This window comes from Diorhabda carinulata, chromosome 10 (assembly GCF_026250575.1).
Source record: "Diorhabda carinulata isolate Delta chromosome 10, icDioCari1.1, whole genome shotgun sequence".
Classification (NCBI taxonomy): domain Eukaryota; kingdom Metazoa; phylum Arthropoda; class Insecta; order Coleoptera; family Chrysomelidae; genus Diorhabda; species Diorhabda carinulata.
In genome coordinates this window covers 2,474,183-2,489,569 of record NC_079469.1, presented here as the reverse complement: position 1 = coordinate 2,489,569, position 15,387 = coordinate 2,474,183, and the positions used below count along the sequence as shown (strand labels likewise).

The window sequence follows — 15,387 nt, the reverse complement described above, 5'->3', positions numbered from 1 at the left end:
AAATTAACAATTAGTAGTTCATTTGTGCCAAATTTGTTATCTTAATTATAAAACTCAATTTTTTATAATCTATAGGGATGAAAATAATTGATTCATTTTAATTTATTTTATTATTATTCAGAAATACATATTATTTTTTGTACTTAAAAAAGAGTTATTTATAAATAATTATGATTAACAAAAACAGAGGCGAAGTTGAAAATCTTTTGATATGTAGGGGTTCTATTTCTAATAACAACAATCTAATTTAATAATTTCCAGTCAAGAATAATGTCCATGTTTCTTAATTTCCGTATATCTATTTCCAATTTCAGCTAACGTCGATGCTATTGGAGCACAAAGTTTTTTAAATTCATCTGCTTGTTCGATACAAATAATGCCTTCAGCTACTTTATACAGATGGGGAATTATATGCGAAATTATAAATTCTTTTCCCTTTGCTACCGCCAAACTGTATTCTAAAACATTATCAACTGGGGGTTCGTAAGCTTTTTCTTTGATAAAATCTGAATCGTATCTTATTTTATGAATGGATTTTTTTGTTTCATTTTTAGTTTTTCGCTTTTTATATGTTGGAGCCCAATAACCAATCTCCTCATTTTCGTGACCAACATGTTGATCAATAAAAGATACCTATAATATTGAAAAAATACAAATATTTCATCTGCTAGAACTAGAAAGGCTTTGTGAGAACTTATAATCATTGCTACTTACTTTGCATTTTCCATTTTCAACCATGTGCACTACCATGGAAGCTGGACAAAATCCATTTATCTTATTTGAACCCTTTCTTTTTAAACGGCGTAATCCTTTTCCCTTTGCAACATAATAACCAGAGCGATGGCAATTGTATTTAATAATAGTTTTATTTTTAAAAGAAACTGTACCTCTCTCTTTCACAAACTGTGATTTTGTATTTTTCTCTACTTCACTCTTCCACACAATAAAATTTTCAAATGAATTAAATTCAAAAGTATTTGTCTTGATTATTATATTGTGAATAGATTCGAAATGATTTATTAAATTGACTTTAGATCCTTTAAAATTACATAGGGAACAGTTATGTTTTGATACAGTTTTCAATTGAGACGAAAGTTGATGTTTGTTTTTGTGGCACTTAAAATCCCTTAAATGGTTAAACCTTTTCTTGCACGGTTCACATTCATACTTGTAAGTTTTGTGAGGGGCTATTGTATCGACTTTATCTGCAAATAATGAATTAGTTGAACGCGAAATAATCAAATTAATAAAAATGTGGAATTATTGGTATGGAATTGTTATTCAGCTATTGAAAGAGATTGTTTATTATAGATTTATGTTTTATAAGAATATCACCTGGATGGGATGTTTTTGCATGTCTTCTTAAATTGATTAAAAGTGTATATTCTTTTCGACACTCAGAACAACTAAAAACATTCATTATTTAGGTCTTTTCAACATTAGAAATAGATTAAAACTGTATTTTAAAAAAAGAATTTAACAAGTAGGGTAATTCTTCTTTTTTAATTGCGTCAAATAAACTACTAATTTTAAAAGTGATAAAGATAGGTACATAAATTTACTACGGATATAATAGAGATAGAAAATAAATATGGACAGATGAAATAGAAAACATAACCTATATTAGTTTATGATTTACTAGAATTATTTAATATAGGAAAATGATTCCAAAGGGGATACATCCTACGTTATTGTTAAACGATAATAGCAATTATATTTTGTTTAAAGTGAGTTTGTATAACTAATACTAAATAGATTTAAAACATAATTTTTAGACAGCGATTTATTTTGCAGAATTAGGATTAAATGTATGGTTTATATCTCCCAAAGTTATTGATAAAATCCCAGAAAATATCTCACCTCCAGATAAAGAAATTTTACAATTAATCATATTTATGTAAGTATTTTTGTTCAAATTTTGAAATTAAATGATAAATAATTAATTTTTAGATACTTGAAAAACTATAAAGACCTAATAAATCATTTAAATGCTATCCACATGTGGCACAAGTCTCCTACAGTAATTATTTTAGCTGGATTTGATATTTATACAAATTTGTACGGAACAAATTATGACCCAACATTAACCGGACTCATTTCCAGTATAGTATTGGACAGTGCAGCAGTTTGTACAAAGAAAAATAACAAATCAGTTTATGTAATTCTTGCTACTAAAAGTACTCCAGAAGAGTATAAAAATAGGATTAAGGTATTATATGATTTGTATTTTCCAAATTTGATTCATGATGTAACCGAGGAGGCTGTGGTATTAGATGCAATTATCAATTATTACAAAAACAAGTAGTACTTTTATTATAATACGTTTATTAATATACAAAATACATTTTATTTAAATGAATAAAAAACAATTACATTTTCATTATTTTCAAAATGTTAAGTACGTTTTCCTGGGTTAGGTTAGCAGCAGAAATTAAGCAACTAAGGAAAATAATGAGGAAGGACAAGATAAGAAAGAAGATAGTTATAGGAAAGCTCATATAGGAATTAAAATAATGCTTAAACTGGTATAGACACATAGAGAACACCAGGCTTATAAGAAAAATTAAAGAAGCAAAAAGAGATAAGAGAAAAAGGAAAGGAAGATCCAGGAAAACTCGGCTTGAATAAGAAAAGGCATCACTGATTGATTTTAGTCTCAATAAATGGAAATAGGAATTTTTATAATGGGTATTCAATATTCATTTATATCTGCTGGTTTTAAATCGTTCTGCTACTGTAGTCAAAAAAGTGGCAAAACTTCTAAAGGACTAAAGTCAAAACGATTTGCATGAATCTATATACCTCTGCTGTAAAAAGAATGAAGGATATTAAGACCCAGGTAAACTTTGCTATAACAAGTAGCTCAAGAAGGGAGGAAGAAAAAGGAAAAAATATGACGAATGAAGTATGAAAAATGGAAGAGATTAAGGCACTTTTTTCCATTTTATCCTTTTGAGTCTATTTCAAACCCATATTAACCACATCTAGGAAACAAAATAATGTTTGAACTGGTACGGACACATGAGGAGAAAAACATCATAAAACTTGATTAGAAAAGTAACAGAAAAATAAGAAAACTTAGATAGAATAAGTAGAAGAGGAAAGGGAAATAAAATACGACAAACAAATGAAGTAGCAAAGGAGAGTAGTGGAGAAAATAGCTAAAAAGGAGAGTGAAAACTAAAATCTCAATACTTTCGACACTCGAAATTGCATAACTAGTTCTAGAAAAGAAGAAATATGTTTCCCAATATGATTTTACTGTTGTAGTTACTTGTTTTATATGTTTCATGACTTTGGCAGTAATAAATATTAAAATATGTCAAAAATATATTCAAGAGATTCAAATTTCAAGTTAAATAAGTTAATAACTTCTGTAATTTGATTAATAATTTATAAAACATTTCGTTAATTAAATATTTTCACTATTTAACAAATGTTATTTACATTAGAGTCAATATTAGTTTCTAATAGGCAGATTAAGGCACTTCTTTTCATATTATTGTTCTGTAACGCAAAAATAAGTTGTACAACACTCTTAGAGTCGATTTCAAATCCATATTAACAACATCTAGGAAAAAAAATAAACATAGTTAACAAAATGATATTTTTAAATGGCATTTAAAGTCAAATCTCACCTTCAGGTCTTGCTTTTGGTTTCTGTAAACCAACTTCCTCCATAAGCTCAAAAGCAAAATTAACATTATGTACTTTCTGATCGAATTCGTGCGGGGTTAAATGAAAGCTATAATGGGGAACAAAAAACCCTTCTAATAGACCCATTAACATTATCAAATAAACACCATCGTGGAACTGACTTTCAATTTCTGTTACCTCAAAATTCATCTTGTTTAAATGTTTGTTTACAAACGTTACTAACGACTTTTTGACAACTTGGAGTTTATCAGGAGCATGATCAAATAATGTATCAAAAGCATCCCTCTCACATCTCATTCCGACATCATCGTAAGCTTTTGTTAAACTTTCTCTAACTGTTTTGTGTATCAATCTCCCGTTTGCCTTTTGAACTACTACGACTTCAACTGAAACATGTTCTGGTAACCTCACAGGAGGTCTAAAGTGCCTTGCTAGAGCTACCAGTAGATGAGTTATAGCAACTATATTTTTAGAATGAATTGATTCTACATTCCATTTATTGTGAGATAATTTTTGAATGCCCAATACCTATAAAAATCAGTAAAACTATGCAATATTAGTGAGATATAAGCAATTGCCTAGAAGCCTGAGAAGTATTTTAAAATATTTGTTATGGCAATGTTTTATCAATTTATGATGATTAGATAAAGAAACCTGATATGATTTAATAGATATCGTACAAATTAACAAAAAAAAAGAAAGTTATAACAATTTCATTGAAATAATGTCACTTTCTTCATTAAAATGGTCAAAACTTTTTCAGAATTTATAGCAATTTTATTGACGTAATGTCACTTTCTTAATTAAAATGGTCAAAAACATTCTCAGAAGCCTCAGATATATTCTAAAATATTTGTTATAACAATATTTAATCAATTTATGATAATTAGATGATGAAATCTGATCTGATTTAATAAACAAGGTCCAAATCATAAAATAAACAAATTTATAGCTATTTTATTGATGTTATGTGACTTACTTTATTAAAATGGTCAAGGACGACCATTAATTTCTGTTTCTGTCCTTCCTCCGATTGAGTCACTTCGGGAACATCGAATTTATCTCCCGTAAGTTTTTCAAGAAGCTTTTGCAACACTTGACCATCGTATAGATCCTCTGATAAATCCTGAACAATTATCCTTTGAGAAGCAAGTTCGTCGTTTATCCATTCTTTCAAAACGTTAAGTAATTCGTAAAATTTAGGATCGTCGTAAGCTCGTTGAGCTATCATACATCTTTCTTCGTTATCTTCTAAAACACCAAAAATAAAATTTATAATAATATAATTATAATAGAAATAAATAAGCTTACCAAGATTGTAATCTTCGGGTGGTATAACGGGAGCCGTAGGACATCCAGGCGAATCGATAGCATATTTTCCTTCTGCTTGTACTTCTTGAACTACGAAATAATAAATTTATTGAATTCACCTTGTACTGGTTTATACAAATGTCAACAATCACAACCATATATGGAAATGTGTTAAGTTTATCAAACAATCAGACCCACAAAACTTACCTTCCTTAATTCGTTTTTTACGTCCTAATGTACCAATTTTATCCCAAATTGTTTCTTCTTTTTCGCCTTTCAAAGGGACAGGACGTGGAGATTTTGGACGTAATGTCGCCATGTCTTCTTTCTTCTTGCTAACCCCACCCACTGTATTATCGACATGTCTCTCTTCGTCACTATGTTTATCTTTATTTATGTGTAAAGCTGAAAATAGTTATACCTACGTTGCCGCTAACGTTAATATAAATCAAAGTTTTTAGGCCTATTCATAAATTTGATTTTCCGTTTGCCGTTGGTGACGCAAATTCTACACTCTACGTTATTCTTTTTGATGTGTATTGATTTCTGTTTTCGTGATATTGTTGGTTTGATGTGATTGGCTCTTAGATAAAATTAGTTTATGTTGTCACCAACGCAGATGGCGACTTCAAATGGCAACTATGAATGATGTTTTTAATTTTTAACAGCAAACGGAAAGTCAAGTTAGTGAATCGACCTTGATTCAGAGTGAATTCACCTTTTAACAAACCAACTGATTGTTCTAGGTTAATTTTTTCTTCTATAATCTCGTTTTTATTAGTACCAATCTCGATTTGTTGCTCCAATTGATGTTTGTTACTTGGGGGAGAATGAAGTTGAACGGCTTCATTAAACCCAACGTTCAATTTTTTAGTCAATTCATTTTTGAAATCTTCTTTCACAAGTTTATTGTCATCGTTACTTTTTATCGGATTATCCTTTTCTACTTCCTGATTTTTATATGTATCCAAACTTTCCCTGGTCATTCCTGTGGAATGTATATTGTCACGTTATTTGGGCACATTATAGAGGTTATTAAATACTACCAATGACGTCATCATATTTAACGTATTCTGATCCGGTTCGTACTACATAGAGTTAATATTAAAGATAGAGATAGATATAAGTGTAATTATACTATTGAATGAGAAAGAAAGAGCATCGTTATAGTTATATTAGAAAAGTCGGCCATATTGTGGTGGTAGACAAAGATTTTTTTCACTTTTGTATAGATATTTGATTATTTCGAGCTTCTTTTTAAATTTAAATGAACATCATTGACCATAAAAATAAAAACCTACTACTAATAATAATTTCAATTTCAATATACCTCAATATGGCGGCTGGTTGTGATGTCATACCGAAATGACCTATTAAAACCAAAACTTGTTATTCTCTTCCTTTGCTTTTCTCACCACACAAAATTTCAACATTATGGTGAACTAATCAAAATAGAAATAGAGAAAGAAAGAATATCGGTATACCACAGTTAGATTTGAATAAACTCCTATAACTCACTCTCTCTATCTTTAATATTAACAGTGAAACAAGTGAATAAAAAGTTACTTAATACACTATATTTTTTGGCATTATGCATGAACTAATCTTCGAATTAGTTTGGAATCAAACCTGCGAACAAAGCTATAAAGCCATAGAGATATGTTACTGTTACTAAAACCATAGAGTTAATATTTTTGAGAGTTTGTAAAGTTGGCATGAACTGCTATTAGAATGAGAAAGAGTAACAGTACGATTCCACTTACTCTATTAATAAAACATTCAAACTTTGTAAATATAACCTATAAATAAACGCCATCTGATTGTTAATAAAATAATGTCCAGCTTTATTAAATTAAAATTCTAACCTTCTAATTTCTTATTCAGTTGATCTATAAAGTGATTATTCATCTCCTTTATGTTTTTATTTGCGCCTCCGTTGCTTCCTTCGTTCATTATATTCATTTTCCTGAGATCGGGCGGTGTCATTTTCGGTTTTGGTGTAATAGTCGGTTTATTTGAACTACTGTGGTCTTTTTTCTTAAAATCAACGATTTTCGGTTCATCATTGTTCGTTTTATTGAAAAATTCCTCTTCCTTTCGATAATGAGGAGGCGAAAGTTCAATGGAGCACTTTTTGAATAAAATTTCACTAGTCGGTTTTTGGATTTGGTCTTGTTCATCCATTTTACGTTAATCAAAACTGAATGTTACTTTATGATATGTTGTTTTATGATTTATGTTGAGGTAAACATTCAGGAAGCGTACATCCGTTTGATAACAGTAAAACCACAGTGAAAACATTATCTTTTTCTAATATTTAGAAAGTAAACATAGGTGAGTTCCATATATCACGATTTAAAGATTATTAGCCAGGAGAGCAGGTCGATAAATAGTACTCTTATTTATGTTTATACAGAAATAAAAAATTCCTTTAATTGTTTCTTGTATTACCATCAAATCTTACAGAAAACAAAATAAAAAAGTAGTCATTAACTGAGTTAGAAGATAAACACAAAGAGGAAAGAAAGATTGAACTAGGAGGAGGTGAAGTAGTAAATTGGGGCTGTAAAACGTAATGTTATAGCTTATAAGAAAATGGTGCTTGTTAGTTAAATATCTATAAAAAACATTGGGCAACAAGATTCCAGAAATATCTGCTTAAAATAAGGTACACTGCCCCATTGGGTTTATTTTAGGGTACTACCACTTTAGGAAACACTTAATAAGAGTAGATTGAGCTGGAAATGACGGAAGCAGGTTTTGTAGGAAGGTAAAAGGAACTCTGGTACTTTTACATTCCAAAAAATAGTTTACACTCTTAACTTATGGAAATGTGAATTTATTCTCATTGATACCATTCCAGATATGAGTGTATTGGAACTGGAGGTAAAGCTGTAGCTTATCCAGTGATAAATACAGCTCTGGTAGAGTATATACCCTAAAGGAAGTAGTAACCAACTGAATTAGAGGATAAACACAAAGAGGAATGAAAGATTTAACTATGAGAAGAGAAAGTAGGGAATTGGGGATGTAAAAAGTAATGTTATAGCTTTCTGAATTATTGAAACATGGTGATTGTTAGTTAAATATCAATAAATAACCGTGGACAACAAGATTACAGAAATATATGGTTACTTACATATTCTCATTGAGTTAATTACAGGACATTACCATCTCAGGAATCACCTATATTGAGCTGAAAATGAAGAAAGTAGGTTCTGTAGGACAGAAAAGAAAATTTCGGTCAACTTTGTCATTACAGAAAATATTTTCAATGGGAAACTTATGGGAATAAGCATGTATCTTCCTTTGGAACCGTGATGAATATAGTTTTAATAAGAGGCACAATGTACCCTGTAAGTGGTTAAATTGGAGTGCAGAAAAACTTGCATATTGTGTTGGTTTTAAAGGTTTGTAATAATATTGTGTTTTGTTTGAAAAAATTTTAATTCACTTCCTATTTAATTATTAACAATATTTTTTAAATATTAGAGCTATTTCTGTAATAAAAATATAAAATTTTTAATCAATTTCTTTTGAAGTACTTGGTCCATCTTCGGACATATCAGAATCTTCCACTGGAATGTTTTCAACATTTCCTCCATTTTCGTCTGTAATTTCTATAATATATAATTATATATACAATAGATTTATAATTCTAAAATTTTTTTTCAAGTAATTACCTTGTTCTTTGTTAAAGAAATCAGTAGTTTGTTTGTCCTCTGACATGACCAATATCTTATCGCTGGGTACTTCTCTGTGATCATGTATTCTGGGATCGATTGTTATTGATTTGGTGCAATCGAAAGTTTTATAAATTCCTACAAGGTTGTCACACAATTCGAACATATTAGATCGAAGGGATATTATAATAAATTGAGCGTTCTTGGTTCTTTGCTGAAATATTAACATCAGTAGATAAATATAATTGAATTAATTAAAATTGTTTACTTTGATGTAGTTTCCAACTATAGAGACATTTTTAAAATCCAACGCCGCATCAATTTCGTCCATGACGTACAACGGAGAAGGTTTGTAGTAATGCAAAGCGAATACAAGTGCCAGAGATGATAGAGTCTTTTCACCACCAGATAAATTCGAAATTTTCTTCCACGATTTCTTAGGCGGTCTCACGCTGATGAATAATTGAAATTTAGAAAAAAAAATTATAAAAATGACATTTTTAAATACTTACTTGAATTGTATACCTTCGGAGAAAGGATCATAAGTATCGACCAATTCGAAATCGGCATCTCCCCCTAATGTAATCATCTGGTACATCTCCTTCAATTTTAATTTGATGATGTTGTAACCGATTATGAATTCTTCGCGACGTCTACTTTTCAAATTATCAAATAGTTTTCTCATTTCCATTCGCTTCATACTGATTTCTTCTAATTCTTTTGATCGTTCAATATACACCATTTGTTTATTTCTGTATTCCTAAATTATTTAATAAAAAAGCAACAATTATGTACATGAGGTTTTATAATATTATTCATTTTACACTTAAGTAGGTTTTAGAAATGATTATTGAAACAATTTCTTACTCAAACACGTGTTATTTGAAGATTAGTTGATGTATTTATTCATTTCTGAAGAAATTAAGTGCCTGTTGGAACTAAATACAAATTTAAAATATATACTAGAAGAAGAAGATGGAAGAATAAATGAGATAACAAAGTAGTAGTTCATTTGTACTCTATAATTATTACTCACTAAATACAATGTTAATACAGATTAGAATAAGAAAATGGTGGAATAAATGAAATGACAAAGTACAAGAGGATATTTTTTTCGAAAAGTTTCGACTAAAAGTGAAAATAAGAAAGAATTTCAACTTTAATCTCTCATAAATCATATTTAATACTGCCTTTTCGGTTCAAATACAAAGTTAATATATACTAGAAGAAGAAAATAGAGAAATAAATGAGATAACAAAGTAGTAGTTCATTTGTACTCTATAATTATTACTCACTAAATACAAAGTTAATACAGACTAGAATAAGAAAATGGTAGGATAAACGAAATAACAAAGTACAAGAGGCATGTCGATTTTTTTTTTCAAAAATTTTGTAGTTTGATTTACCTAGTCACAGATACACATAAAAACTTACTTCAATTGCATTGAGATTTGGTTTTGCTACTCTCAAGTGTGTTTCCGCAGCTTCCAATTCCTTTTCTACTTCTTTTGCGTCTTTCTCCAACAATTCTTCATGAGTATATTTCTCAAGATCAACAGTTGATTCGTTGGGAATGTCTTGAAGTTTCAAATGAGATATCTACAACAAAAGACATTAAATAAAATGACTTTGTGGAAGAAATGTATAAATATCAAGTTTTACCTTGACTTCCAGTTGATGTATGGCACTTTTACACTCATTTATTTTACCATTTACTGTTTTTAGCTTTTGGTCAATATCTACTTTCTCAGACTTCAATTTATTTTCTTGTTTAATTAAATTAGCCACTTCTTTCTTTAGGTCTGTAATGGAAAATTGAAATTTGATCATAATTTTTCAAAAACAAGCATCAAGATTTGAAGTACTAGCTTGAGAAGGTTCAGTTTTTGAAAATATTGGTCAATGGAGGATAAAAAAACAAAAATATATGCATTTATGTCTACAGAACAGTTTGTTGCCTTGTTTGACTAAATTAGCCACTTCTTTCTTTAGATATGTAATGGAAAATAGAAATTTGATCATAATTTTTCAAAAATTAGCATGAAGATTTGAAGTACTAGCTTGAAAAGGTTTAGTTTTTGAAAAACTGATTATTGTTTAGAAAAATATTGTCATCATTAGAATTATTTCTGATAGAATTGAAGTTAGTAGGTTAGGGCTGTAAAATAATGTACCTGCAAATGATTCTTCTCCTTCCGCTAGTTGTGTGGTAATTTCTTTAATACACTCTAGCAATTTTGCAGCGTCTTCCTCTATTTCTGTTCTTTCCGTTTTCATTTGTCTAAGTCTATTTTCCATATTCACGATATCTTCTTCCATAGTTTTGATTTTTTGCTGGGATTTCTTGGTATTTCTAATTTTTAATAAAAACAAAAAAAAATTTCACCCCAATTTTATGTTAATATGTATAAACATACCTTTCAGAGGTTGTTACAGCTACCATTAATCTGGTAATCTCAGCTTTACATTTATCTATGACTTTAATGGCCTCGTTAAGATTCTTATCAACTAATTTCATTTTTCCTGAAGTTTTTTCTTCGATTTCGGCGTTGATTTTATCGACTTGGCTTTGAATTACACCCGCCCTTTCGGCGGCTGCGTCATACAATTCTTTTTTCTCTTCCATTACTTTCGTTAACTTTCTCACTTGAGCTGGATTTGCTTTCGTCATTTTGGATTTAGTTTTTTGCTCTTTTATTTGTTTCTCCAATATCGGTTGTTGTTGTTGCAACCCCTACACAAATTAAAAATAATTATTTAAATTGACTTTAGATATACTATACCTTTAATTCCATTGAAAATTTCTCTAAATCATATTTCATTTGCCTCAACTCAGGTTGTAACGTGTTGATTTGACTTTCGAGTGAAGCTTGTTTCTGCCTCAGTTCTCTCACTTTTTGTTCCATTTGTTCTAAGTCTTCTTCCAAACTCTGTATTTCCCTTGGATTTACATTGGATACCCGAACTGATTGCCCCATCCGTCCTCTACTTACTTGTTTACCACCACCGCTCATTGTACCTGTCATTTCAATGAGATCTCCTTTCAGAGTAACAACCCTAAAGCGCTGTTGGCCGTAAGCTATTCTAGTGGCTTGTTCTAAATCATCTGCTACCAAAGTGTCACGTAAAGCATAATAGAAAGCTGTTCTGACGTCTTCATCTTGCACTTGTATAAGATCGTAAAGACGATGTACATTTTCAGGTCTAAAAAAAAAATTTCAAAAACATTTTGACTTCTAAATATCCACTAAATTCAGCAAAAAATTATATTTTCCATAGTTACATAACGAAAATATTGTTTGATAATAAAAAGAGTAAAGGCGAGTAAAGAAGTGTGTAGTAGTTCAAATGTACAATGGAAATATATGTAAACACCTATTAAACAAGAGTAGTGCATTTGTACTATATAATTATTATGCATATTTCCAAAATGCTTGTTGTATAAATTATCAAATTGGTAGTTCATTTGTACTTTCTGATTATTAATCACGTTTTAACTGTTTTTGGTTGTATAAAGTCTCAAATTAGTAGTTCATTCATACTGTAGAATTATTATTCACATTTTAATTGTCCTTATTATAATACAGTTTCAAATTAGTAGTTCAATTCTACTCTATAATTATTACTAACATTTCAATTCTTGTAGAGGGTCTCAAAATGAGTAGTTCATTTGTTATTTTTACTTACGTTTTGATTTTACTTGTTGTGTACTGTCTCAAATGCTCTTGTTTGTCCAAAGCTATGAAAGTCGCTCTACCTAAGTCGTACTTTTTTAAAAATTCTATGCACCACTGTGCAGTTCCAACATTATCAACGACGATATTATCTAGTGGTCCACAAGCTGTCGATATGGCAACATCATATTTTTGATCTATAGCTCCCAAATCTCCCTAAATAATGAATAATTTCAAATTATAGATTATAGTTCTGATATAATTTATAACTTACCAATCTTCCATACAATCCAGGGCAATTTCCATCACGTTTTTGTGCCATTAAACTGTCCAAAACTTTTCCTCTGGATTTAGAAGCTTGCATTGAACTTCTCTTTTCCTCAACTTGAGCCCTGTTACTTCTTATGTTAGAGATTAATTGAGATTCTTGGTATCTTAAAACATTCAATTCTGAGGAAGCATCGTTGAGAGATTTTTCTGTAGCTGGTATTTTCTTTTTTAATAAACCAATTTGTTTTGTTCTTTCTTCGATGGTTGCTTGGGATGTTTCATATTCTTTTATTAAATTTTCCAATTTGTCTTTTTCATTTTCTTCGCTACTCACATATATTTTCAATTCAGATTCAGCTAATACATACTAAAAATGCAATTAGTAGAATAAATTAATAAAATATATTAATTACTTACTGAAGATTTGGTTTCATCGACGGATTTCTTCAATCCAATCAATTCATTTTGAAGAACATCTTTTTTCTCTTGAAGAGCCACAGTTTGCGTCCTTAATGTTGATAAAAGTTTCGTTTTTTCTTCTTCGTACTTTTCCTTTTTAACTGTAACTTCTTCAATTTTTCTTTCACACTCTTCTATGCCCTTTTAAAAATATATGTTTCACAAAAAACTTTTTAATTTTTCTTAAACTTTTCGTGATGATTTCAATTACCTTTTCACTTTCTTCAGGAACTTTCTGTAATTTTTCCAACTTCTTCTTTTCTTCAATTAGCAGCTCCTTTGTTTTCTTTCTGGTGTTATTCGTTTGCATCATAGTCTCCTGTAACTGCACATCTTTATTATTTGCCTTATTAAATGCTTCTGTTAAATCTTCTTTCCGCTTTCTGAGGTGCTCGTAGGTTCTAAAAATTGCATTTTTATCTATTTGAGAGAAACTTTATCAATTATTCGCAAAGAAAATCAATTGAACATTAGTTTCTTTCTTACTCAACAAGAGTATTGAATTTGAGAAGACATGAAAAGTAGTGAAAGGACAAGATTTTAACATCATTTTTGACATTGTAATGATTTGATATTGGGATAAAAACATTGATAGCAAACAGAAAAGATTAATTCAAAGTTTATGTCACCTTTTTAATTAAATAATTCACCATATTCTCCAATACACCTTGTATTTTAAGTAAACTATTACAATTTTGATAATTTATGATAAAAATCAGCCAATTTAACTTTGAATGTTATAATTTAGTAAAAATGCAATGCTTACGATGCTTTCTTCTTCAAAATCTTCTCCTTTTCGGCTTTTTCTTCATTTAGCTTTTTCAAATTTTCTTCATAATCTTGTTGCTCCTCCAAAATAGTTTTCTTCTCTTCGTCATACTTCTCCAACTTCTTTTGAAACGAGTATCTACATAGAGATATTACTATTAAGTTACAAACAATTCAGTAAATTATTACTTACATATTTTTTTGGAAAAGAAAATTTTTGCTTGTCACTACTTTATTTTCAGTTTTCAAAAATCCAACGGCTTCCTCCATAGGTTCTTTCAGCTCTTCCATTTCTCTTTGAACCAAATTCAATCTGTTCAATTTTTCAGTTCTATGTTCTGTGAGGTATTCTACTCTCTCATGTACTTGAGTGAGAGGTTTCTAAAAAGAATAATTTGATCAAATTTCTAATCAAATTTGATGAAATTCTTACTTTATAGCGATTTGTTCCAATGATGTCTTCCAAATACTCCAACATTCCCGAATCATGTTCATTATCAGCCTTACACTTCATCATAGCAATTTGCTCTACTTCCCCCTAAATAATTATACGAATTTTCTACATACACTATCACTCGAAAGTATTGGATGACAAAAAACAACTTTAGTTTATTAAAATAGCTCTTACCTGAAGAATAAGAAATCTGTTATGATCTAAATCAATGCCGTGACTTTTGAGTAACTTCCCGACTTCTTTAAACTGTACTTTCTTCCCATCTAATGTGTAATACGAGGAATTGTCTTTATTAGCTGTACGAGATACTACAAATTCACTACCTGGAACTATGTCGTAGTCATCTCCGGACTAAAATGTAGAACAGTTTAAGTTAAACAATTTCTAATATCTATCTTAACACACCTTATCAATAATTTGTGCAAAATGTACTGATACTGTACAAGATTGAACGTTTCTGTACTTATCAGAATTATGTAACAATACAGACACTTTCTTGGATCGAATTTTGGTAGCTCTATAACCAAAAACAAATAACATAGAATCAATAACATTACTTTTTCCACTTCCATTGGGTCCAATAATAGCATTGAAACACTAAAATAAAGAATACCACTAGATTATTTCCTCCTATGTGACATAATATTAGTTACTTTATGGAATGGTCCCAAAACTTGTTCTTCTGCATAACTTTTAAAAAAATTATTTGTGATTTTAGTTATGATTAAACGAGGACCAGTTGGATCAAAAGAACAAGTCGGTTTCGTTGCAGGGGGGATACGAATTCCGTCTATTATATTAACATCATCATCATCTGATAAATGTAATTCATCTTCAGACTGTTCTTCCTCCACGGAATTCTTTTGTACGATGGATTTTCTTTTTTGTTTCTGTTTTTCGGTCATTACAATCGAAGGCATAAGGATAATTTATAGAGCTCTTCAAAAACTTTTATAACAAAAATATTCAAACTATAAACAAAACCGTCGCGATTTTAAATTTTTAGCTTGCTGTCAAACATCATATATAAATCTTCTTTTATAACCTATATACTTGAAGTTAACCATCTCAATATTTAAATCCATTTTTACAAATATATTCTGTATACTCG

General features: G+C 29.7%; 4 protein-coding genes across 4 annotated transcripts; 1 reads left to right on the top strand and 3 right to left on the bottom strand.

The window, feature by feature from the left end:
• Positions 1-91: 91 nt before the first annotated feature.
• LOC130899035 (uncharacterized) lies at positions 92-1,510 on the bottom strand. Its single transcript, XM_057808701.1, has 3 exons — positions 1,336-1,510; positions 715-1,205; positions 92-633 (listed from the first exon to the last, which is right to left on the bottom strand). Exons 1-3 carry the CDS (start codon positions 1,418-1,420, stop codon positions 262-264), a joined length of 948 nt encoding a protein of 315 aa, XP_057664684.1. The 5' UTR covers positions 1,421-1,510; the 3' UTR covers positions 92-261.
• A 97-nt stretch (positions 1,511-1,607) lies between these two features.
• Positions 1,608-2,578, top strand: LOC130899034 (uncharacterized). The gene is made up of 3 exons (XM_057808700.1): positions 1,608-1,727; positions 1,776-1,897; positions 1,951-2,578. The coding sequence occupies exons 1-3, from the start codon at positions 1,662-1,664 to the stop codon at positions 2,303-2,305; spliced, it is 543 nt and encodes a 180-aa protein (XP_057664683.1). The 5' UTR covers positions 1,608-1,661; the 3' UTR covers positions 2,306-2,578.
• On the bottom strand, positions 2,309-7,206 carry LOC130899033 (beta-parvin). Its single transcript, XM_057808699.1, has 7 exons — positions 6,834-7,206; positions 5,687-5,956; positions 5,176-5,373; positions 4,969-5,058; positions 4,637-4,908; positions 3,639-4,185; positions 2,309-3,571 (listed from the first exon to the last, which is right to left on the bottom strand). Exons 1-7 carry the CDS (start codon positions 7,150-7,152, stop codon positions 3,495-3,497), a joined length of 1,773 nt encoding a protein of 590 aa, XP_057664682.1. The 5' UTR covers positions 7,153-7,206; the 3' UTR covers positions 2,309-3,494.
• A 1,190-nt stretch (positions 7,207-8,396) lies between these two features.
• LOC130899032 (structural maintenance of chromosomes protein 4) lies at positions 8,397-15,359 on the bottom strand. The gene is made up of 19 exons (XM_057808698.1): positions 14,930-15,359; positions 14,682-14,873; positions 14,451-14,627; positions 14,256-14,360; positions 14,016-14,203; positions 13,821-13,961; positions 13,266-13,455; positions 13,013-13,195; positions 12,600-12,962; positions 12,339-12,541; positions 11,435-11,855; positions 11,069-11,385; positions 10,826-11,004; positions 10,314-10,453; positions 10,086-10,250; positions 9,164-9,411; positions 8,920-9,103; positions 8,652-8,865; positions 8,397-8,588 (listed from the first exon to the last, which is right to left on the bottom strand). Exons 1-19 carry the CDS (start codon positions 15,194-15,196, stop codon positions 8,491-8,493), a joined length of 3,975 nt encoding a protein of 1,324 aa, XP_057664681.1. The 5' UTR covers positions 15,197-15,359; the 3' UTR covers positions 8,397-8,490.
• Positions 15,360-15,387: the final 28 nt, after the last annotated feature.

What these genes read in the sequence shown, in the direction of transcription:
- LOC130899033 (XM_057808699.1), bottom strand. Translation starts at nt 7,152, where the DNA reads ATGGATGAACAAGACCAAATCCAAAAACCGACTAGTGAAATTTTATTC. An exon ending in ACTGAATAAGAAATTAGAAG is followed by an intron (nt 5,957 to 6,833) that starts GTTAGAATTTTA and finishes TACATTCCACAG; the next exon opens with GAATGACCAGGGAAAGTTTG. An exon ending in ACCAAAAGCAAGACCTGAAG is followed by an intron (nt 3,572 to 3,638) that starts GTGAGATTTGAC and finishes TTTTTTTCCTAG; the next exon opens with ATGTTGTTAATATGGATTTG.
- LOC130899035 (XM_057808701.1), bottom strand. Translation starts at nt 1,420, where the DNA reads ATGAATGTTTTTAGTTGTTCTGAGTGTCGAAAAGAATATACACTTTTA. An exon ending in TGCAAAAACATCCCATCCAG is followed by an intron (nt 1,206 to 1,335) that starts GTGATATTCTTA and finishes CATTATTTGCAG; the next exon opens with ATAAAGTCGATACAATAGCC. An exon ending in TTGAAAATGGAAAATGCAAA is followed by an intron (nt 634 to 714) that starts GTAAGTAGCAAT and finishes TCAATATTATAG; the next exon opens with GTATCTTTTATTGATCAACA.
- LOC130899034 (XM_057808700.1), top strand. Translation starts at nt 1,662, where the DNA reads ATGATTCCAAAGGGGATACATCCTACGTTATTGTTAAACGATAATAGC. An exon ending in GCAATTATATTTTGTTTAAA is followed by an intron (nt 1,728 to 1,775) that starts GTGAGTTTGTAT and finishes CATAATTTTTAG; the next exon opens with ACAGCGATTTATTTTGCAGA. An exon ending in TTACAATTAATCATATTTAT is followed by an intron (nt 1,898 to 1,950) that starts GTAAGTATTTTT and finishes ATTAATTTTTAG; the next exon opens with ATACTTGAAAAACTATAAAG.
- LOC130899032 (XM_057808698.1), bottom strand. Translation starts at nt 15,196, where the DNA reads ATGCCTTCGATTGTAATGACCGAAAAACAGAAACAAAAAAGAAAATCC. An exon ending in TTTTGGGACCATTCCATAAA is followed by an intron (nt 14,874 to 14,929) that starts GTAACTAATATT and finishes TCTTTATTTTAG; the next exon opens with TGTTTCAATGCTATTATTGG. An exon ending in ACAACAAGTAAAATCAAAAC is followed by an intron (nt 11,856 to 12,338) that starts GTAAGTAAAAAT and finishes TTTTTTTTTTAG; the next exon opens with ACCTGAAAATGTACATCGTC.